The following is a 24,577-nucleotide window of genomic DNA, read 5'->3' on the forward strand; positions in this document are numbered from 1 at the left end:
ACGCAATAAATTCCATTCGTCGTAACAAGGAAACGGAATTTTTTCAATCTGTTTACATCGTCGAGCTTGTAGCTTGTAGCAGAAAAAAAATAATCAACGCACTTGTACTTCTTCAGCTTACCACCACTTTCCCCCTTTCATTCGAACACCTCGCAGTCGGTTTTTAAACGAATTGATAGTTGGTGTTACATAATTCTCTGATCTACTACTACGTATCTCTTCTTCTTTCTCTGGCACATGCATTGTAGTGGTACTGGCAGGTGTCAAGTTTACTCAGGTATTTATGTATTAACTCTAAACGCGCTGTTCGTGTACCGTACATCGTCATACAGTATTACACTAGACGATTATTTTATAAAATCCCTCTCGCTAATTGATTTAAAATTCCATGCAAAACGTTACCAGGTGTAATAAGTACATTTTATACACGACGAGAGCGGCTTTCGCACACACGATTACCGACACTATAGCTTTGCGAGACTTTGTAAATAATATCTACGTAGGTACAAGCGGGATTTACACCTTTTTTTTCACCTCTTCGAATGGTATTATTATCGTGAGTGAAAGGCGCCAGCGCCACATAATTAACTCCTATATGCACTTGAGTATCTATGCTTTATGTTATACGATCAGGGGGAATTGTTGGAGATCCTTATGGAATATGGAATACTATATACTGATAGGAGGAATGAAGCATTAAAAAAATCAGTTCTTCAACATTCTAGTTTGTGAATTAATTCAAATGACAGAAAGGCTAGATGAGATTAAAATGTATAAATCATTTCCATTTCATGAAAATTTATTCAACGAAATTTAGATTTTTGAAAAATGGGTTCAGTAAAAAAAACCAACAACACCTCAATCAAGAATTCAAATTTTGAGTGATCAAAAATAATAACAATTCGAGATGCAACCCCCCCCCTCCCTCCTTCCTAGCTAACTGAATCCTTTCTGAAACCAGAAAAATATTTCGGTTTATTTTTAGATGACCGCGCTAAAATCTGAAGAAAAAACTCGTAAAAATGTGGCAAAATTAAGAGACAAGATTGTTGTTGTAGGGTTGGAGGGAAGCAAAGGTATATGGTATCAAATACACGAAGATTGCATAGCCTCAACTCCAAGAATAACCAACTTTTGATGAATTTCATTTTTCATTATAAAGTAGGTAGATAGATAGAATATTATGAGATTACATAATAGTTTTAAATAATTGCCAATAAGAAATTATTCGAGAACCTATAAAAGTTGTATTCTCTTCTCGAGTCGAATTCGAAAGTCCTCATCTTTTGAATTTTCTTCCTGATGGCTTTAGATGATCATTTTTGATAGAAATATGATTAGAAGTCAAATCGCGAGCATATGATCATAACGCCATCAGCTAGTTGGTATTGTATAGCTATGAGAATGAATAATGAAATAGGTAATCAGATACTCGTATATTAATGTAGAAAAGCTAATTATTTGACATTTTTGAAACCATCGCTATTTTTGAACCTTTAGAAATAGGTAGGTAGGTAGGTAGTAGGTACCACCTAATTAGACTTATTGTTTTAGACAAATAAAATCATACACAAAATGGAACCATTGATATGAACTGCAGTTTTCGGAATGTGAAGTGATTTTCAATTATGAAACAACATGATTGAAACAGTGGATTTTGGCGGTTTTCTTATCGTTTTCCAGGTGGGTAGTGTGGAATACTGGGTGGAGGCTTCGGCGGTTTTGGCGGCGGTTTTGGTGGTTTAGGTCTAGGTTTCCCTCCTTTTCCGTAGACACCATCGACGATTAATAAAGCTCCAAGAAACAGGCAAATAGCAAATACGAAAACGCTTTTGAATAACAGCATTTTTCAAAGAATCACACTTTGCACGAGAAATGAACTGGTATTCGAAACAAACAAGTATTAAATGATACACTTCTACGGTTGTAGAAGGTCCATATAAGTAGGTATACGAAGTTTGAAATCAATTAAGTTAATTTTGAAGGTCGGAATTTTAAATTATCAAATGTACCCGGTACGTAAAAATAATGGAATTCGAAGAATTCGCAATTTCTTTTGAAAAGAATACACATTTATCAGGGTACTTATTTATGCAATTAACCTGTCAAAATGATTTTTCAAATTCTAAAACACATGATTAGGTATGTCTTAAAGTACGACATTTTTCACAAACATGTTATCAACGGCAACAGTTCAATGCACTCACTTTTACTACTGGTATATTTGCAGTTGTATACTTCCTTTGAACGTTTCACACCATTCTTTTGCAAAAAAAAATCGCGACCCTTGGCAATGTTTTCAAATTAACTTAAAAATTATTTAGGTAATAATTTAGTCTCGGCAAATTCATTTAGGTGAGGTGATCAAGTTTTCATAATTTTTTTTTTCTCGAAAATAAGAGACTTCGAGTAGGTAGTAGGTACTTAGTTGAAATTTTTGAAAACGAGAACTTGGAAGAAGTGTGAATAACTGTTGAAAAATTTGACCTCCGTTGAAATCCAAGTACTTAGTTCCTGCATGAAAAATTCAAATTTTTGGTGTTTGGAATTAAATTTATTGGATAAAAAAATTTCAAGATCATAGAAAAGCTGTGTAAAAATTTTTGTTTTTATTTCTCCAAAACAGTAGATATTTTTTCAAAAGAATGAAATATTTTCAACTTATTACTCTAACATACCTACAAACGATATTTTTCAAAAAAAAAAAGTAACCTGAGTAACCTTTTTTCACCAAAAAAGTTACCAAAAATGCTCAATGACCAAAAATGTTCATTTTGCAAAAGTTTTCATCTACATTTAAGTGTAAATATGCACGAAATTTGAAATCAAAAAATTAACAGGGGAGTAGGGTAGAAACTTTTACAACACAAGAAAAATCCAATAAAACGATCAAAAAATCTCCCCCCTCACCAGAAAAATTCTGGTGAAAAGTTGTGAATTTTTGGAAAAATCTGGCGTTATGTGATCAGGGAAAATCAGAGAATTAGGTACCTACCACAAAGTATCGATTTTTACTTTTTGAATTATAAATTTTCAAAAGTTTTCGGCTTCACTTCGCTCGGGTCAGATTAGTTGGAGAGTAGAAAAATTGACTTCTCACATCAAAAATAAAGTTGCTTTACTTGAAATTTTCCAAAAAAAAGAGGTTTCTTCGGCTTTGAAACTTCTTATATTGAAAATGATTTTTTTTGTTCCTCACAAATTGTAAATTTTCTGAAGCTTTCACACTCGCTACACTCGTGCAAAATCGAAAATATTTCGTTCTCTTTTTGAATTTGATTTTCAAAGACCAAATTAAAGGCTAAAAAAAATTGAAAATTTTCGATTTTGAATTTCAGTCCTAACTTTGCAATAAAACAATTCAATTTTTTTTGTCAAGTAGATACATATAAAACCTTCGTTTTTGAAAATTTAAAATTATTCAATATTTGTGTTTCCAACTCGCCCTTCCAAATTGGAGGGGGGGAGGAGGTCTTTGAAATAATTTGGTTTGTGATAAAACAAAAAGGTACTTTTCAGTAAAAAAACAAAAAAAAAACAATTAAGTAAGTATTTGAAATTTTTGACTTTTTTCTAATTTACCAACAGTGAAAAATCCAAAAAAAAGCAACCTTCTGTTGAAAATAGCAACAAAAAATAAATTTTTGGTGAAGATATAGGTTAGTTATCAAAAGCTACAGAAAAGTAACCTAATTGCGATGCCTGAATTTGCAACTATCATTTTTCCAAATTTAAACAGTTTGTGTTTCAGGCAAAATTTCAAAATTCAAAAAAGTCATCCACTTTTTTACCACTGGTTTTATCATTTTTCCATCTCTCCTCCCATCAATTAAATTAAAGTCCTAAAAATCCAATTACGATTCTGCCTTCGAAAAATTCCAACATAAATTGTCGTCTAGCTCGTAAAACTGTCCATGTCTTCCCTGCCCCATCGTCTTACCGTCATTTCATTCGCACACACGCGATATTATCTCATCAAATACCTGCGTCTCGTTAACATACACTTTTTTTGTACTTAATCGTTTCCACATTTGCATTCACGCGCCTACCGTCGTTAACACTTCCTTAAAAAAACCATTTGTCCGGCCTAAATGATGTGATATTTCAAAAAGTATTTCCCTCCCGTCGTCTTTCGTATATCTCGTTGGCAATTATTCCAAAATAAAATATAGCTACTCGTAAAACCGAAATAAAAAAAAAAGGAAATCGAGACTAAGTCTAGGTACACGAAACACGTTATAAAAAATTAAGTATTCGAAGGTAATATCCAATAATAAGCTGATACTCATTCATATAGGCTATACGCACAAAATATACCTAGGTATGTATGCTTCACTTATACATATACCTATACTATGTAATATGTATATCACAAAAATAAACATTAGTTATACAATTACCAACCTGTTGGACTTGCAGCTGGAACAGGTTGCTGTAGATGGGCCCACGCATCGTACCATTGTTTATTAATAGCCGAAGAAACCGGAATAGAATGATATACAGCTAACCCAAAATGGGTCATTAAACCCAATCTGCCAATCGAAAAAAAAAAATTGTAAGTATTCTATAAAGGTAAACCTGCGTAATAAATACGTTTTAAATAATACCTATTAATATCATCTAACCAAAATAAACTTCCTAATTCATCACAAAACCACACACATTGGTCATTGGTATAGGTAAGTCTGTAAGGCAAAGGTAGATCTATCGATAAATATACCCATTTAATCTCCAGCAAACTCGATAGCTACATTTTTATTATTTTTTCGCATTCATTTCGAGTGAGATTTATTCGTTTACATAGATAATCTGATGATAAAGAAACAGATGGCAATTTCAGCTACTTGAAATATATAGGTACCTAAGGTTATTATTATTTCGCCATAAATTATCGTTCGCAATAATAAAAAACCATTGTGTATACATTGTTCGTATAGAGGACCACCTCAAATTATACCTCTCCATTATTATACCTTTTCCACAATCGAATTAAGTTGTAAATAAATTTTAGGAAACCTTAGTAGGTTAAACTTGGTATGTAAACTAAAAATCTAATTACTTTTCAAACAACCTGCAACGATGAAAAAGGAAAGAAAAAAAAATTAAACCGACTGAAAAACTGTTCATCGTCATCGCTGTTCGTCTATATCGATTAACCTCCCCCCAGTTCACCCTTCTCATCGTTACAAAATACACACGATAAGGAAGTAAAAAAATAACAATACAATGACGACAGAAAGAGAGAGAAAGAGACAGAAAAAACTACAACGACAACCGTATGGCTTCGAAAATAGTAAAAAACGTTTGCCAAAAGCGGTAAACGTTAAAAATTAAACTAAAGTGCAGCCCGTGAACAAAAACCATTAAAGAAGCCAGAGAAAAACGCCCAGTCTTAAATGTGCTTTAAGTTTTAAAAGCATTCGAATGTCATCCTTCACTTTTTCTTTCCGCAGCAACTAAGACATTAAGCTTATTCTATGTTTTACTCGCTCTTTTTAGGTACTTCCTCGAACCTCCTCCACTCGTTCTGCTCCGAGTCGACCTTTGCTTCATCAGACGATGAACGTCGACGTCGACAAAGTCGTCGTCTTCTTTTTAAATTACCATAATCGTTGGCACTTTATTTTTAAACGTTTTATTTCTCGCTCTTCTTCCTCATCGTCGTAGATATGTCGACTAGGCGCGTCGTCAGGGCGCTTAGCTTTTTCATGGACGCCCTTTTCCTCCTTCTATATGGGTCGTTTAACCGGATAAATTCTCGCCAGAGTAAATTTTACGCTGCGCTGTAGCTCGTTCGAGGTTTTCAAATGTACCTTACCTACTTAAGTCGCTGTCACGCCAACGCCATTCGAACTTTATTGCCACAGACACCATTCGACCTCCTACACTTTTTTTACTGTCTCAACTTTTTTTTTTAGCGTTTCACGTGGAAAATGGCGGTTTGCTTATTGTTCGGATGAGGAATGAAAATTGTGAATTTTTTTCAAATTTTTGGAGCACGTTTTGAACAGGATTTCAAGTTGGCAAATGGTAAACATGCACAACGATGACCTTTATTTTTAAAAATGTAAAATGCTTGAAAATTTAAACCTTCTCTTAGCCTTATTCATTTTCTAAAAATAAAAGGTTCAGATACTTCATTTTCTTCAATGTTTCCGATACACATTTTGAAGCAACAGGATCAATTCAAAATACAAGCAAATCACAGAATCAGCTCCTGAAATCGGTCAATTAGGCTACCAATAGAACATCCAACTACCCAAAACCGTAAATCGTAGATAAATTCAATTCCAGAATTCATCACCGAGACCGACTCGAACTGGTTCCTTTCAGTTTTAGGGAAAGTTTTTTTTTTCGCAGAAAGCTCTGTTCGTTTTTTTGACTTTGAGAAAATTTTTTCCTATTTTCAATAATAAAATTCAACTTTGATTTATCTTTCAATAAAATCCACACTTATTTGATGCAGAAAATCTGAAAGTGCGTGAGATTTTGCGTCATCGTAGACATTTAATAAAAATCCAAGATTAGTTTAAAGTTCTGCAGACCAATTGAAAATTGCAAATATTTTTGCGCTTGTAATTTCGTGTTTTGAAGCAAACACATGAGAAGATATCATTGTAAAATTAAGGCAATATTTTGCACCTGCGGTGGTACCAATTTCTCCAGCATTGATTTCAGTTTCAAAACGTGAAATTTTTCTAAATTTTTCCACAGGAACAAAAATGGTCCAAAAATTTCCATCCATTCCAAAATATTCTCTCAGCTCAGAAACTACATTTTTCGATATTTTTGCATACTTAATGAACGCGTTATATTCAAGAAGAAAATATTTTCAAAACACAAAATAAGTCAAAAGCAAGTGATTTGAAAATTTTTCAACCAGTGATTAAAACATTAAAGTGATTTTAAATTTTGAAGGCAATGGCCCAGATCGACGCGACGTAGAATCTCAAATACATACTATCTCTCGGAACTCTCTTGAAGGCTCATAATCTCCTTCCCAAAGACTGCTAATTATTTTCAAAATAATGCAGTTATATTCTAGAAAATTTATGCTGTCAGAATATAACCTGGATGTAAGATTCCAAGACTTATCTGCACTTGCCAAATCACACATTTCCAGATTTTTGGGCATTTTTTTGGAAAAAATTTGAGCCTAAAATCTACCTAGTTTTTTTCCAAAATTGGCTCTCAAAACCTACTCATCAGAAATTTCTATATGACCAAAGAGGGATTAAATATTTTCACACCCCTGTACAGAATAGAGATCATCTTTTCAAAATTTTCATGAAAAAATTAATTTGAAACTCAAAATTTCATACGAAGTCAACTTCAAAAGTATTCATAAAATATTTCTATTTTGTTTTTTAAACATAAGGAAATGAAATCATACACGATATTGATATTGAACCACAGATGAATTGTCGTTAACATTCAGACGTGTAGTAATGTCCAAGATAATACAGAATACGATGAGGAAAATATAAAACGGTTTGACCCCATTTTCGCGGTTTTCACTAATTTTCACTATGTAGGAGTAGGTCCATGTTCAGATGGTGGTTTAGTAGGTGGTTTATGTGGAGGTAGGCTGGGTATCCATGTTCTCCAGGCGCCATTTACAACCAAAACAGCTCCAACAAGTAAGTAAATAGCGAATACAAAAAAGTTTTTGAAAAACATTATTTTTTTTACAATAACAATTTGCTGAACTTTAAACGAAAATTGAACTGATTTCCAGAATGGAATACGTACCTACATAGGTAGTAGGTACTTAATGATGTAATCCTACAAGTATAAAAGGAATTTATATGCATGAATTTTGAGTTCAATTACTATTACAATTTCGAAAATTGACATTCAAAATTATCATTATGCGTCTGAAAAAGAAATGGAATCCGAGAAAACTACATACGATTCGTTTTAAAATAATGCACATTCGGGTAATTACTTAATGTGTCAAAATATTTTTTCTAGCATCAAAACACATGAATATTATCATTATGACGAAGCATGGAAAATTTGATTTTTTTAACCCGTTAACGCCTGGACCGATAAATTTTAAGATTTCATGAGAGAAGTTAAACTGAACAATCTGATTTTGATATATGAAAAAAAATTAATTTGAGTGATCACTCACTTTGGAAATTGGGAATTTTCCTCAATTTTTATCAAACGATTACGTTGATTTACAAAGCCAAAATTCATAGATGCAGTTGGGGACAATCAAAATTTTATCAGCTGGAAATTTTCTGGATTGTTCATCTCAATTTTTACATAAAACTGCCAAAGAAGAAATTTAAAGCTTTAAATCACAAAGTTTCATTCTTTTTTTTCAACAACTTCAACTGCTGACAAGAAAAAATGTTCACTTCTCAACAAAATTGGAGTAAAATAGGGCAAAATAACGCCAAGGTTGGTTTTCTATTTTGATCGAATTTCATTTTGGAATTTTAGAGAAGACTCCCGGACTTGTGCGAAAAAAATGTCAATTTGAATTTTCAATCTTATTTACAATACATTTCGTTTGGAAATTTTATTTTTTTTCGAATTTTTTAGCAATTTCTCAATTCTTAGATTTTTTTATTTTTTCTCCTTCACATTTAAAAATGAAATTTCAACAAATTTCATTTTACCTATTGAAAGTAGAAATTTTAAATTCAAAAACAAAAATTTTCCAAGGTAATTCTCGAGAGTTTTTTTAAAATCCCCATTTTTTTCCCATCTTAAAAAATTGAAATTCCAAGGTAAAATTTGATTACTTAAAATTGAAAATTTTGGTGTCATTTTCCTTTATTTTATTACAATTTTGTTGCCAAAAAGTTTTTGAAAGAAGGGATTAAAATTTGGTGTTTTAATTGAGGAAAATCTTCAATTTCCAAAAAGTGATCAGATCACTCAAATTTATTTATTTTTTTCAAATATCACAATCTCATTGTTTACTTCAACTTGTCTCATGAAAATTCTTGGGATTTATCGGTTTAATTTCTCTCAGGCGTTATAAAAGGCTTAATGAATGAAGAATTTAGAAGCTAGGATTCAAGAATTTGGAAAAAAAAATGAGTACAGATCTGATTAAAATTCGTTCCAAGACCTACGAGTCGCAATTTCTAAAAAAGTTGTAGGTAAGTTGTTTTTGAACGGGCTGATTTCAAATTTCTACACTACCGTTACGATACAGGGCACCTGGGCTCCACAAATAGCCCCTATTAAACTTCAAAAACATTGGAAAATTTGTAAGACCTATGGTTTGCCAGGTTTTTGGCAGAGTTAATTCGGAATTTCAACTTATTTTTTCAATATGGGCCTCCTGAAATCTACAACGTAGGTCTCCGCATTTCATAATTTTCTATTTGATGAAATTTGAGAAATTATTGTAGGGGTTTGGGTCAAGCAATAAAAATTGAATTAAAGATCGAAAGCATGAATTAAAAAAAAAAAAAAAAAAAAAAAAACAAGGTGTAACAACAATTTGCTTCTTCAAAGGTGCGATTTTCATATCACAGCCACTCCACCTATCCAAACACCTCGCCAAATAAAACCCAACAAAACCATCGTAAATCATATTCGATATCTATATCCTATAAAAAGAATACTTCAAACCCATCCACAGGCAAAAATTAATCCCCATTAAATCGAATCATTTAGGCGATAAAACGATGAAAAAAATAGCCAAACTCTCCGCATCTTGCTGCGTATCGAATTTCATACTGCTTTAACACCTCGACGATATTTTATCGGCGCGAAATCGTAATTTTAAACATTCACCTGCTGCCTTCTCCGTCTGTGGCAACAACTATTAGGTACATCTCTGTATACGTAAATAACAATAATACGCACGCGTAATTCCAAACACAAAACACTCCTTTACTCGTAGATGCTTCGACAGCGAAAAATACCTCTACATACGCATTTTTCTTCACCGCTGCGACCAAAAGCTTTTTATAAAGTTGTCTACTGTCACCACAACAGGTTCACCTATCGTATCTAAAAGGTCATTTTGATAATTCAAATAAATATTCTACCTCATCGTAAACTACATATACTTCTACTAGCCTGTTCTTATCAGTCCATAATACATATTAGCCAAATTACGAAAGAAGATATAGGATACTAACGACTTTACCATGCGTATTTTCAAACTCGTTGAATTATTGAGAAAATTTTATCGCCAGTGTATAGTAATTTGTAAAAAAGTTATAAAAACCGAGAAACAGCCTATATTTTTTCAGCTGTGCTTTTTACCTTCGTCTGACATCACTATCGTCATCCATTAAGATGTACAAGTAAGCGAGCCTATAGTCCTAGTTTCTTATCGTTATACCTAACATATTTCTAAATATTAAATAAATTACTCTTATATGTATACCGCGGATCCTATCTCGATTCTCAGCTCTACTTTAGTATACCCTTTCGTTTGTATTTTATTAATGATCTCGATTTCTATCAAAAATGCGTAGATAATTGCCACACGCAAATACTCGTATATACTTTACATAAATGACATCGCAAATGTCTCTATTACGAACAGTAGAAAGATGGGGGGAGGAGGAGGGCTAAAGAGATGAATTTCGTCCAGGTTAATAGCTTTTTGGAATAATTCACCTGTTTTCTTATCATTTCTTCAACGATTAGGTATTCAGACTTTCGATGGAAGCGTTTATAATATTTAATTGGAAACAAATTATACAACTTGATCTTGTTGAACGAAAAAGATAGATTGGGAGGAGGTGAGGACAAAATTCGAAAAAATTCAATTTTCAATTCCATAAACATCAAAAAAAGTTTAAATTTATTCAGTTGTCTTATTTTGACCTATCTATTAACTTTCTCATGAAATACGTCAGAAAGAGGTCAAAATACGCGTAAGACAACTGAAATTTAAACTTTTTTTGATGTTTGGACATGAAAATTGAATTTTTTCGAATTATGATTTTTTGTGATGAATTTATTTCATCGAGTGAAAGGGTTTTTTCAACTTTTTCAACGGATGGATATGTAAAAATAGGGGTAAAACGGGTCAACTTCACCTATCAAAACTTTTTTTTATGTTTTAAATCAAAAAATTGTATTTTTTCGCAAGCTTTCAATTTTTTTAAATCGATTTTACGAAATAATGCCATCCTAATTTTTTAATATGTGGTTCAGCATGAAAAGTTGTCCATAATATATTTTTTTCAGAATTTTTGAGACTCGGAACGATATGAAAACTACGTTTTGAAACTTTTCGAGCTAATTTTTCGTCCGAAAAAAGTGGCAATACTGATTTTTATGATATCGCCGAAAAGCCTTTCATAACCTCTAACTATTGGAAAAAGTTCCATTTTTGTAGATATTTCGGTTATCGAGTCATCCACTGCTGAAATGGATGATATTTCAAGTTCACTGAAAACTTTGACACCCCCTAGCAGCCTTTAAAAAAGGGCTACAGGGCTGCGATTTGCGCCATTGGTCATCCCTTCAAAAGGTCTTTCCACAGGAAAATTATCAGAAAATCGCCGACCTCCCCCTCCCCCTACCACTTTTTGGTCGAATTGACGTGGAATGGCTCAAATGAAATTTGCCATCATTTCCTTATAAAAAGACATCCATTCACTAATAAATAGCTACAAAAACCAAATGTTTTTTAAAAAAATATGAAATATGCGTTTGAAAAATTCCTATTGTTCAAATTCTTGTGCATAAAATCCGAAAAATACTACCTACCCTTTTACCAACACACGGGTTTCCAGTCCTCATTTCCAATTTCATTCATTCAACCTTGAACATTTTCTGTAAACAAACCTTCTCAGTCACACCATCATTCTATGCAAATCATTATAGTTAAACATCCCAACTTTTGATTCATTATGTATCCTTTTCACCCTCTTCTTGGCTCTGTATAGTGTATATATCGCCGCTGCGTAAAATTTACAAACAAACTGGCCTAATTAACCGACGACGATGCAACCAAATCGTCATCTTTAAAATAATCATCCCCTGCGGAGTTGAGAGCAAAACAACAATACAGGAAGGCCGGATCCTCTGCTCGTATGCGGGAAAGGTACCCTTAATTCCATCATGCGTATATAATCTCACACTTCACGCTTTCTTAGGTTCGGTGACCCGACATCTTCTCTCATCGTCGTCGTTTACTATGCACATTCATTTGTATTTGTAGTATAGGCTGCAAAGTACAGCCCATTTTAAGCCTACGCCCCGCAATACACCCTGCTTATTATTACTAATCGTCAGCACCGTGCCATCGTTTATATACCGCAGTAAAGCATATTAACAATTTCAATCACCTCACCTCCCTCGGATACCATTTCCTTTCGAGCTCACAATTACTCGTACATACAAAAGCGCAAAACGGTGGACTTTGGCACCTATTTATAATCGTGGCTGCTTCGACAAAAAAAAATTCAATAATGGCGAACCATTTACTACTTTACTAGGTACCTAGCATTATATTAGGCACAAAAACAACCACCACAATAAAAGACGTTATGTGAACATACACGCCATAGGTACATACTATTAGGATAGGATACGACCAAAAAAAAAACACACGTACTTCGTCGAGGGTTTTACATGTACCATTTTTCATTTCACAGGATCCTGCGACAACTTACAGCAGGGTATAAAGAGTAAACTGTTAAATAATTACAGACTGAGTTTTTCGTCCTCTCTTTCGCGCCCGCGTCCATCCTTCTGACTAGATTCCTTCTCACTCTTTCTACGTAATTTCTGCGTTCCCATTTGTTATCTTTTTCGACGAAAAAGATGTTTGTTATGTCGCGCTGACTTCGTATAAATGTATGTGTGTAGTTTAATTAATTTAAACGAACGACGAATTTATTAGGCAAAAAAAAAAAATGAGAGAAGGAAAAAAGAAAGAAAGAGAAAATACTCGTACATGGACGAAAACAAAACATAAACGAACAAAAGCTTTACGCGTAATTATAACGGGTGGAACCTTTATCCTTTTCGCTTCCAGCTTTTGTACACGTTTCCTCTTCCTTCGTTTACACTTGGTTATCGCAGATTTGTTCTGTTTCACTTTCTTTTTTTCTTTCACACGATTTTCCAACCAATTCTGGCAGTTTTCTGGTATGTTTTTGCATTGCAAATTGTTTATTCGGGGATAATTTTTTCTCGTGATACTCAGTTTATCAGCCCACGAAGATTCCCTTTTCGAGTTTGTTGACTCTTCTCTTCTCTTTTAGCAGCATTTGTAATTGTAATGAATTTTTAGGATATTGTATGGTAAAATGAAACAATTTTCTTCGAGACCTTTTCTACCTTTGTTTCCAAAAAAAAAATTACCACAGTTGCGACCAAAGCACCTATTGATTTATTTTATTTCAGAAATATCACTCAGAGGGATATTCCTAGCCAACAAACGAGGTACCTACCAAGAATTGCCAAAATAATTTTTGGATCACGCAAAGAAAATTGAAAGAGATATCAAAAATATCTTTATTTCTTGTCATTTTTAGCAAATTTTAAAGAAATTCAAATTTGATCTGACCTATTTCTTAAGAAAAAAAAATAAAAATTTGATGTCAATGAAGTCTATAGCTTGGATTTTGATGTACATACATATTATGTACTTACTTATTTTGTTTTAGATCTTCAAAATCGATTGGGCCTACAAACAAGGATTTGAATAGGTAGGCAGAAATAAATTTTGAAAAACGGTGCATGAATGGGGGGGGGATCTTGGCCCCCTTTGGCTCAGGATTATCGCTGAAATTGGACGATTAAAACTTTTACATTGCACATCTACCTACGTTTTACATTTAATAAAAATATGACGTTGTCGATAAATTTTATGAAATCGTTTGCTCGCGGTAAGTAACTTACAGTTTTTCTATTTCTAAATTTCTGCATCTATTCAAGGTACGAAATTGACTTCTTGTGGAAAAAATCACAATTTACTGGGTAAATAGATTATAATTAATTTTCGAAAATTTCGGCATTCGCTTCGCTCAGGCCTGTTGGTTTAGGGATCGAGGTGGCCCAGGTCGTGGAGGGGGGACACTCATTGCAGTAAGGAATACCATTACTTCTGTGGGTGTTGAGTTTCAGGAGTTTAATAGTGGGCTGTATGAATGCATTTGGGTAAAGGTAAGGATACCAGACACGTTTCGTGATACCTTCATTGGCACATTTTACATTCCACCCAATACCTCAGGGTCTGTCTACCAAACCATCTATGATGCAATTTCCTTTTCCCCAATTTTATGCCAATATAACAAAGTTATACTAGGGGATTTTAACATCTCAGAATATGGGCAGTCTCAGCCTCTTAATAGTGAAGTCAGAGATATCCTTGAGTTCATTCAGGTGGGCCATCTTCAACAGGTAAACAGAGTCCCTAATGCTCATAACAAGTTCTTGGATCTAGTCATTACCAATCTACCTCAGGTCTCTGTACAAAGAGGGGAATCCCTGCTAGAGAGAGAAGATTTACACCATCCACCCTTGCTAGTTAAAATACCCCACCACAAAACTACAAAAGCTGCAAAGCATTGCCCAGGGGATTTTTTAAGGCTGAATTTTGCTAAAGCTGACTATTTAGGACTATACTGTGCATTCAGGGATTTCAAATGGGATGACTTGTATAAAATAACCGAAGTAGATCAGGCAGAGGAATTCTATTCCAATGTGGTAGATGAGATAATTTCTGGCCATGTACCTCGCTTCAAGGAGAGGAAAAAAGGAAGTGGACCAAAATATCCTCCTTGGTTCAGTCGAGAGATAATTAAAAAATTGAAAGAGAAGGAGAGGTCAAGGCAGTTGTTTATTAAAACTGGTCTGCTTGAGCACCAGGAGAAGTTTAAAAGTCTGAGAAAGGAAACTAAAAACATGACTAACATTGCCCTTGAGGACTATAATTCTAGACTTGAACAAAATTATAATGCTAATCCCCAAAATTTCTGGAAAGAAATAAATGCAAAAAGAATCTCTAAAAATGACTCTGGCACTAGCATAGTTGATATGCATGGAATAGAGAGACAGGGAGATCGCATCGCCGATTCATTCGCTGAATTCTTCCAGTCAGTTTATACAAGTGATGATCTAGCCAATATTGATGATATAGTCTGTGATTCAGCCCTAGGTACTGGTTCCTCAATATTTATTAGAAATATAAATGAAAGAGAAGTTAAAACTGTTATCTCAAAACTCAAAACTAAACACTCACTAGGACCAGATAATGTACCCTCTTATGTATACAAGGGAGTAGGAGAATTTGTGGTTAAACCCCTTACCTTTATATTCAATTTGATAATCAAGAAGAGTAAATTCCCAACGGCATGGAAATGCTCAAAGGTTATTCCTGTTCCAAAAAAAGAGGCACCAGGGAACGTTACCAATTATAGGCCAATCTCATTAATCCCTATTCCCTCAAAGCTGTTTGAAATGGTGGTATATGGCAGACTATATCCTAAAATTGAGAACATTATTTCAGCAAATCAGCATGGCTTTGTTGAAGGTAGATCAGTCAACACAAATTTAATCAACTTTGTCGAATATAGTCTGAGCTCCCTTGATGGTTGTGGCCAAGTAGATGCAATATATACTGATTTTAAAAAAGCATTTGATAGTGTAAGCCATACTTTATTGATACAAAAACTAGCTAGACTTGGCTTCTCTCAAAATTTGTGTAAATTGTTCTGGTCTTATCTTAATGGTAGAGTCCAATTTGTTTCTTATAAAAATTATAAATCCAAAATTTACCCCTGTCCATCAGGTGTCCCTCAGGGTTCTAACTTGGGTCCCTTTTTCTTTCTCCTGTTTGTAAACGACCTACCATTAGTGATACATAATTCAGAAATACAGCTTTTTGCTGATGATGTAAAGATGTACAGGAAAATTGAAGATATAAAGGATTGTCAGGGTCTTCAAGCAGATTTGGATAGGTTTGTGGAATGGAGTATCAAGAATAAACTGTCCCTTAACATCTCCAAGTGTGGAACAATGACATTCACTCGAAAAAAAAATGTTTTGAAGTATACTTACACAGTTAATGAGGAAGAACTTTGTCGCTTGACCACTGTTCGGGACCTAGGTATAAATCTTGATGTGGGACTTACCTTCAAACATCACATTAATACTGTTTTGGCGAAGGCAAGGCGGATGGCCTATTTTGTTGTCAGAAATTCAGTGCACTTTAAGAGGATAAGTACACTCAAAGTCCTATACTTCTCGTTCATAAGATCTATAGTTGAGTTTGGTGTACTAATTTGGTTCCCTCATACTAAAAAATTTGTGGAAGAGCTTGAAAAAATTCAAAACAGATTTCTAAAATACCTATATTTTAAAACTTTTGAATATTATCCCCATGATCTATCTCAAAAAGAGCTTTTAGAAGGGTTTGAAGTAGATTTGCTATTAAAGAGAAGAGAGACAGCTGCACTGATGTTCCTATATGATCTCATCCACTGCAATGTAAAAGATAGTAACCTTTTGGGAAAAATCAATTTCTGGGCCCCAAAGATCCACTCCAGGCAAAAAAAAATATTCTCTCTACACAATTACAGTACGTTTAGGATGAAGGTGTCCCCTATGAATAACATCATGGGTATCTCTGACGCTTTCCTCTGTAGGTGTGTGGATGCCGATATCTATAGTATGGGTAGGTCTGCTTTTAGGCGTGTGGTGGAGAAGGCATGGGAAAAGGAGCGTGGATGCAGTGGGAGCCGTTTATGAGCCATTTCATATCCCAGATTTTTTTTCCCTCTTTTTTTTCTATTTTCCCCCTCCCCCCCCCCCCTTTATCTGCCTTAAGTTTGGGTTTTTGCCCTCACTCTTTTGTTTTTCTTCTATTTGATTTTGTACTTTTTATTTTCTTTTTTTGCTTATCTTACTTTTTTTTTCAATGAGAAGAACTACATATATATTGATAATGTACTAATGTTTCTTTTGTTTCTTACTGGTTTTTTTATGGTATTTTTTTTTTCTTTTTCTTGTTTTTGTAAGTTATAGTTTTTCAGGTCTTTTTTTAGTTTTATCTCTTAGCTATAAACGGTCTCTCCTGTAATTGGCTTACGCTGTTGGAGAGACCTAAATTGTAAATAAATAAATAAATAAATAAATAAATAAATCCAAAAATAAACTCCTCACATCGAAAAAAAAAAGTTTTTTCAACTTCTCAAAACACGAAATTTCGAGAGCTTTTGCCCACACTTTGTTTGGCCCTTTTTGCTTTTTTTCAAACCTGAAATTTTTAAAGAAACCATTCAAATGAAATTTTGAAGCCAAAAGAATCAATCTTGTCGTATAGAAAAACATTGTTCTTTCACATATCAAAATGAAAATTTTCAAAAGCTTTTGCCCTCATTACGCTCGAGCTAATTTGTTTTTTTCTCTTATCAAGAAAAAAAAGTGGAACCTTTCTCAAAAACCAAGCCCCCCCTTCTCCAGATATGCTCTGGCTACGCCACTATCAAAAGGATAATGAAAACAGTTAATCCAATTGAAATTTAGAACATTTCAAATTCTATTAGAGGCAATAAAAATGCTTGAAATGCCTATAGCCTATTATTTTGTTTTTTATAACTTCTGAAGTTTGAAAAAAAAACCGCAGTATTTTGATCAAATTCAATAAAAAATTCCATTTTGAGAAAAATTTTGGTTCTGAGAGGTGCCTGGAGATGGGTAATATGGATTCTCAAAAAATGGAATTAAAAAATATTTCGGAATACAGAGATGTCAATTTTCTGGCCATTATTGTCAATTTCAAAAAATCAAAAAAAATATACTCGTAAACAGCCAAAAAATCATCAAAAATGTTTTCAATATTTTGAAATTGGCAATAGTGACCAAAAAATTGGCACCACTGTATTTCAGAATGTCCTCCCCTGCTTCAGAAATAATATTTTCCGATGATTTAACATGATTAATGTAAAATATTTGGAAAGTAAAATATTTTGAAAGAACATATTTTCAAAACACGATTTTACCTTAAAATAAGTGATTTGCAGATTTTCAACCGTTCAGTAAAACCTTGATAACAATAAGTGCTCTTGGGATTTGTTAGCAATGGCCTAGGTTGACGTAGAATCTTGATTCCATCTCATGGAACTAGACCATTTTTCCAAAAACAGGTTGGGTAGGCACTAGGGCGAATAAACAACAATTTTCTCGACCTTTTTGAGAGCCCATATGTCGATGATCCCCTCCAGAAACGATTCCGGAACTAAAAAAAATTTCAAGTGACTTATTTCAACTCTAAATGAGAGGGGTTTTGCGATAAGGTCCCTTATGGTGATATTTCGATTTTTTTAGGAGAGAAAAAACATCGAATCGCTTCGATTTTTTCGATTATTTTTTTTTTTTTTTTGATTTTAAGGTGCAGTGTTGTCTTGCGCTAAGGTTGGATGGGAAATTTTGACGAAATTCGTTCATCATCGCCTGATATCCGTGATTTAGAAAAGAGACCTTGTGGTGAACAGCCGAATTTACACAACCCGCAAAAAAATACCGAGAAATTCGGATTCGCCATGAAATTTTACATAAGTACCTAACAACAATAAAATAATTTTTCCATCTACATTTTTTTTTTTTTTAATCAAAAACAAACAAAAACTTTGCTTTTGATTTCCCAAAAATGTAAATTTTTGAGTATTCATGTTCAAATAATTTTCAAAACGAAAAGTTGATGAGATAGGGTAAAGTACCAGTTATGGCTCACTTTTTTCAACCGTTCATTACACCATGAAAATGACAAAAAAAAACTTTTTTTTAAAATGCAAATGAAAATTCCATCCTTCTACTGAACATTTTCAGCGTTGAAAAATTTTTAAAAATTTTTGCCTAAGCGCCACGATTTTTTGAAAAATGGTCCAAAAAGCCGCAACCGGGCCCAGGGGCCCGGTTGCGGCTCTTCAATATTTTATAAAATTGAAATATTTCACAGCTTACCTACACCTTTCCATACAACAAGACAGCTGGAAAAATTTCTAAACGTTCAACTTCACATAGAAAAACATGTTTGAAAAAGTACCATTTGTGGCTCACAAAACCAGTGAGCCGCAAGCGGACAGATATGGATTTTCTTGGCCGAGCCGCTAGTGGACATTTAAAAATTTTCAATTTTTTTTTGGTTTGCTTTGGTTTGTGTTTAGTTTTTTATCATTTCCCGCCAAATAGCAAACTCCAAGTCCTGTTGAGTATAAAATTTTGATGCTACATTCTGAAAAAAATCAAAAATATTTAGTACCACTTGCGAATCGCCCAACTTTCTGTCCGCTTGCGGCTCGGCAAATTTCGTACCATATGCGGCTCACACAAAAACTTCTGAAATTTATCGATTTTCGAATGAATTTCGTTCCTAGCACATCTAAGCTACACTTTAAGCACATACAAGCAATTTCTTATTTAAAATTACTAGCGAAATTTGCCTCCGAAAAATGTTGAAATCAACGTTTTTGTGTGAGATCGCAAATCAACAAAAGCTGCTGAAAGTTCGCAAATGAGCATGAATGATGTTTTACTAGCCTTCTACTTCGCATATAATGTATTTGTTCGATAAATTTCAAGGATTAATTGCTAAATTTTTCGAAAAAACTAACATCACCTTTTTGAAGGATCAAAAAAACACGCTTTTTCTTCAACATCAACTTTGATATTTTTTATTGGCTGTGTTATTGAACAAAACGCGATGTAATGAGTTGTAATGTGTGGTTGGAGGACTTGGGTATTAGAATATGGCAAAAAATTTAACTTTTAATCAATAGCGCTCCACACAGAGTAGTGATTCTCAACTGGTACGTTGAGCCTTAACTGGTACTTTACCCTAAGCGAAATATGATTGCACCATTCGATTTCTCGTGAAAAAGTAAGTCGGAATCGCCAATAAAAAAAAAATATCGAATCACCACAAGGGCCCATATCGCGAAACGCCTCTCAAAGGAAGGTTTCCACTGGATTCGGTCAAAATCTTCCGATTTTTTTTTTTTTTTTTTTTACAATCCGCCCTCATCTAGGACCTCAAATTTCAGGGTTTTCTTTGCTTAATTTGACCAGGTTTTTATTTGTTCGTGGAAACTACGTCAAATTTGAATTTTCAAAAACAAAACAAAAAAATACAAATCGTAAAAACTGAACTTCTACCTGGTGATCATTTTAGATGTTCCTTTCAGTATTTTGATCTAATCCGAAAAAATTGCCAATCGAGGTACCTCCCTCATACAAGGAATTGAGAAAATTATATCGTAGGAACATTTCGCTGAAAAAATGGAAAAATTGCAACGCTCAATTCATCTCCTTCATTCTTCGCATAAACAATTCCTTAACAAATCGCAATGAAAATGTTCAACTATACGAACAATATAAAATACTTGACGCATTTGAAACGTCACTTGGAGCGCGTTAGTGCAAAAGCACTTACCATGCCGACAAAGACGCGAGTAAGTATTATATCGAGGTACATAAATATACTTTCACAATGCTCTTTTTCAAATGATTCGAGATACTTTTCGAAAAATTAAACCAGCTTTTTCACGCGTTCGAAAAATAAAAGTTTAGATAAAACGTTATAAAAGCTACAATGCAGCTGAAACTGTACTTGGATGAAGATGGGAAAGCGCGTTTGAAAATGTGGTGATGGTGGGAGGGGGGTTCGCGGAAAGGAAGGAGGAACCCCATTAGCAGCGATCATTGCACTCACACGAATACAACGAAACATTCAAACAACTTAAGTAGGTACCTACATATCATCTACGTACGAGGTATAGGAAAATCAAATCCTCACTCCTTCAGTTTCCTCACAAATGCATGCGAATTAATTTGAAGAAATAAAAAATGAAAAAAAAAACTCAATGCTCAATTGCTCATTATTTTATGGTGGGAATTTTCACGTATTTTTGAGAAAATACTATAATTGGACAAATAAATTATTAATTAATTTATCTCCCACCTCCCACTCACATACGATGATACTAAATATTGAAAATCAAATCACGAGACCACTTTAATAAACCTCTGGATCATCCTCACGATGAAAACTCCTCTCATCTTTCATGCATACCACAAGTCCACTAAATCTCCATCAACCTCTCTCCTAGCACTCTCTCACACACCGCACACGTTTCCTCGTAGATCGTGGAAAAAAGTTACAAATTGATTCATTATCATTACCATTACGAGCTCGTGCACTCGACAAATCGGTTTAGGCACGCGCCTACTAAAACCACATCCGGCAAGACCACCGCCGCCGTCACCACCGATCGACCGAAAAATTAATTATTTTTTTCAACGTGAACGCGTTCACGTTCCCTCGTCCCGTATAAGGATTCGACTGCTGTGCAGGAGTAGCGTAATTATGGCAAAACGTTTATACGATTTTTCTTCTTTGAAGTGACTCTATCATCGACTCATCAAACGATAGGCTTTAAGTAGAGGTACATCACCACCAGCAACATACGAGTATCTAGTTCGAGTATATCATAAACCTCTTGAACGTCTACACAATACAATCTAACAAAATACATCGCATAAGTATACCATTTCATTATACTTATTACCACGCCGAAAGCGTACTCCAGCTCCCTGATTCTCCAGCTCATGTAGGCCTACTTATGTACACAATAACTTTTTCATTAAGCCACTCGATAATATACACGCTCGACTTAACTCCTCCGCCATCCACGCGGTCGTGTGGGGGTTATTCTCCATCTCTCTTTATTTTCTGCCTAAAAAAACGTAACTACGAGTACTTTGCTTCTTACTTTTCTCTTTGTCTCGCATTCAATCTGGATAAATGTAAATGTTATTCAAAACTCCTCGTATTACGTATACGAGATCGCAGATAAGATCGCACTGGCACTGGCACCACAACACGAATCAACAGTTAGGACCAATTTGTTTATAACATGCATAAAGTGCAGTTTGTTAGAGCTGCTAATCGCGGATATTTACTGCGACTTTGCAGTAGGTACCCCAACACTCCGCATACTTGAGTGACATAATATTAGCGTTTTATCTCGATTAGATTTTTTATTCATGCTGGCTCCCTATTTTATAGATGAAGTTTTCGATTAGGTGTGTGCCGAATGATATAAGTACCTATAGCATTTATGAGTTCAGCTATTTCAGTTCCTATTCCTTAGATAGATACGTACATAATATTCATGTACTTGAAATCTTATGAATACCTAGTATTCGAGAGAACTTACAGGTAACAGTGACAGGTGAACTTCTACTCATCGACTATTTCTAAATGTTTACCTCAAATACTAACAAACTGGGCTCGGCCAAAAAAAAGTTCACAGAAAATTATGGCTAATTAAGCTCTCTTTGTAGGTACAATGAAAGCTCACTTTTTTGGAATTGGAAAAGATATGCATCATGCCTTCCATTTAGGCTGCACTCAGCTGGAACCCCTTTTGTATCAGCATTTCACAGTAAGTACCTACCTATAGATACATTTCGTATTATCAAAATTTATCATTTTCCAAAAATTTCATGAAAACTATTAAAAATGCTTTAAAGGCAAGTCAAGATGAAATTCGAACAAAATATCTCAAACAAATGTCCAAAACAGCGAAAACTTTCAAAAAATTATAAAAAATTAATTTTAAAAAAGAAGACAAAAATTGTACATTGAAAAGGCTGGATGAAATACGAGTATACAAAAAAATTTATGAATAAAAGATGAAATAAGTAGAAAGCTTGAAAATTGATTTAATTTCATGTCATTTTTTGAAAAAAAAAAAAATTATTATGGGCCTAGGTAAAGACCTTCATACCAAAAAAAAGAGGAAAATAATCAAAACTGCACTAAAAGTTCTTCTCTTTACAGTCATTGAGAATTTGTCTAGATCTTTTCTTTTTATTGAAAATGAGTACCTTAGAGTCAAACCCAGAATTCTCCACTTTTCACCATTTCGAGAAAAACGCAAAAAACTGATAGAAGGTGGGTATCAGTAGTAGCAGGTTTCTGATCTCGCCTATTTATATAGTGCTTCGGGTAACAATCGAATTGACAAAAAAAAAAATTTCAAGTCTTTCCATAGCAGTAATTCACGACATCATTTTGGAGAATTCTCGTTCTGACTCCAAGTCCATAAAAAATGTCGAAAATCACCTAAAATACATGATAAAATGAGGGATAATTCACCAACTGTACCCAAAACGATCATAACCTCATTTTTGAAAAATTTGGAGAATTCTGGGTTTGACTCTAAGGTACTCAAATAATGATCAAAAAATTGGTGCATATTAAAAATTTGATTCCGCACCAAAAACTTATGAAGAAATATCACACTTTAGCAACAAAACATCATCAATTCATCATATATTTTTAAAACATTTTTTGATCTTTTAAAGTCAACAATTTAAACATCATCAGAAGATTTTTAGAAACTCGATTGCTTGTGGTAAAACCTGCCAAAGCTATTTCAAAGTTTTAATTCCTAAGGAGAGGAGAATAGGGAAGGATGTTACTTACCAAAAAAAAATTATAAGCAGGCAACTTATATTTTATTTTTTTCGAACATTTATGTACCTATTATTTTTATCATAACTGGAAGTAAAAATTGTGCAACTCCACTACCCCACCTTCCTTTTTTTCGACCAATCGCCACTTTTTGAAGAAGATTTTCTAATTTTAATTCAGTAAAACAGGGAGGGGGAAACAGGATCTTAAAAACTGAGTACTTTTTTACTTTTCGTTTTCCATTTTCAGTTTTTGTAGTTGTTTTCGTTTTTCATTCTTTCAATTTTTCAGGCTTTGTTTTCGTTTTCTTTTCTTTTTTTTTCATAGTCTTCAATTTTAGTTTTCATTTTTTTAGCTCCCAGTTCTTGTTTTCATTTTACGTTTTTAGACTTTTTTGTTTTTGATTTCCGTTATTGTTAACTGTAGTTTTTTTCTAAAATTTAATCGTTGCAGTTTTTTTTTCGATTCAGTTTCTTCGATTTTCACAACCTGAGAAGTGTAAAATCAGGAAAAGATTCAAGAAATTTTATTTCCTTCGATTGCTGATTTTTTTTCCATTATAAATTAGGCTTAAAATTGTCATTTGTAAATGTCACAATAGGTAATACCTAATTTCTCATGAAAATACTAAAATTGAAATGTTGTGTTCGTTTGTTTTGTGTTCAGGATTTTCAGTTTTCAGTTTTCGTTTTCATTTTCGTTTGAGTTTTATCGGTTTTCACGATCTGAAAAAACCAGAAATAAAAGAGAATAGTGTTCTGGAAATATATTGTTTTTCTTATTTTTTAGTTTCATCGTTTTTTTATTTTGATTTGTGACTCAATTAAATTCAAGTTCAGTAGGTAAATATTATTTTCTAGTGAAGCTGAATACTTCTCACCTTTGAAGCACTCATAGGTATGAACGAGGAGTTAAGTATGATGAGCAGTGGCATATTTTCCTCTGTTAATGATAATTCAGCCTATCCAGGTATTTAGTATTTTTGCAAATTATAAAATTTCCAATATTTATCCTCAATTTTCGTTTTTTTCCCCGCAGATTTTATTATTGATTTTCAGAAAATACTTTAAACTCACAAAATATACAAATTTTTAAATATTTTTCTTTATGATGAGTTTTTTTCAAAGCTTCTAAAATATGAAATAATTTTCC

General features: G+C 33.6%; 1 protein-coding gene and 1 long non-coding RNA gene across 2 annotated transcripts in view; one reads left to right on the plus strand and one right to left on the minus strand.

Annotated features, from left to right (window-relative positions):
- Hmx (H6-like-homeobox) overlaps positions 1 to 24,577 on the minus strand; it is a 34,598-nt gene that overhangs the window by 7,844 nt on the left and 2,177 nt on the right. The window contains exon 2 of the mRNA XM_065366790.1: positions 4,405 to 4,532. Within this exon, the coding sequence (XP_065222862.1) occupies positions 4,405 to 4,532 (128 nt within the window). The remainder of the gene's footprint in view (positions 1 to 4,404; positions 4,533 to 24,577) is intronic.
- LOC135847335 (uncharacterized) lies at positions 1,948 to 6,446 on the plus strand. Its single transcript, XR_010559148.1, has 4 exons — positions 1,948 to 4,321; positions 4,420 to 4,555; positions 5,919 to 6,030; positions 6,127 to 6,446. It is a non-coding gene; the product is annotated as an uncharacterized LOC135847335 (long non-coding RNA).

The sequence above is a fragment of the Planococcus citri genome, chromosome 5 (assembly GCF_950023065.1).
Source record: "Planococcus citri chromosome 5, ihPlaCitr1.1, whole genome shotgun sequence".
Lineage (NCBI taxonomy): Eukaryota > Metazoa > Arthropoda > Insecta > Hemiptera > Pseudococcidae > Planococcus > Planococcus citri.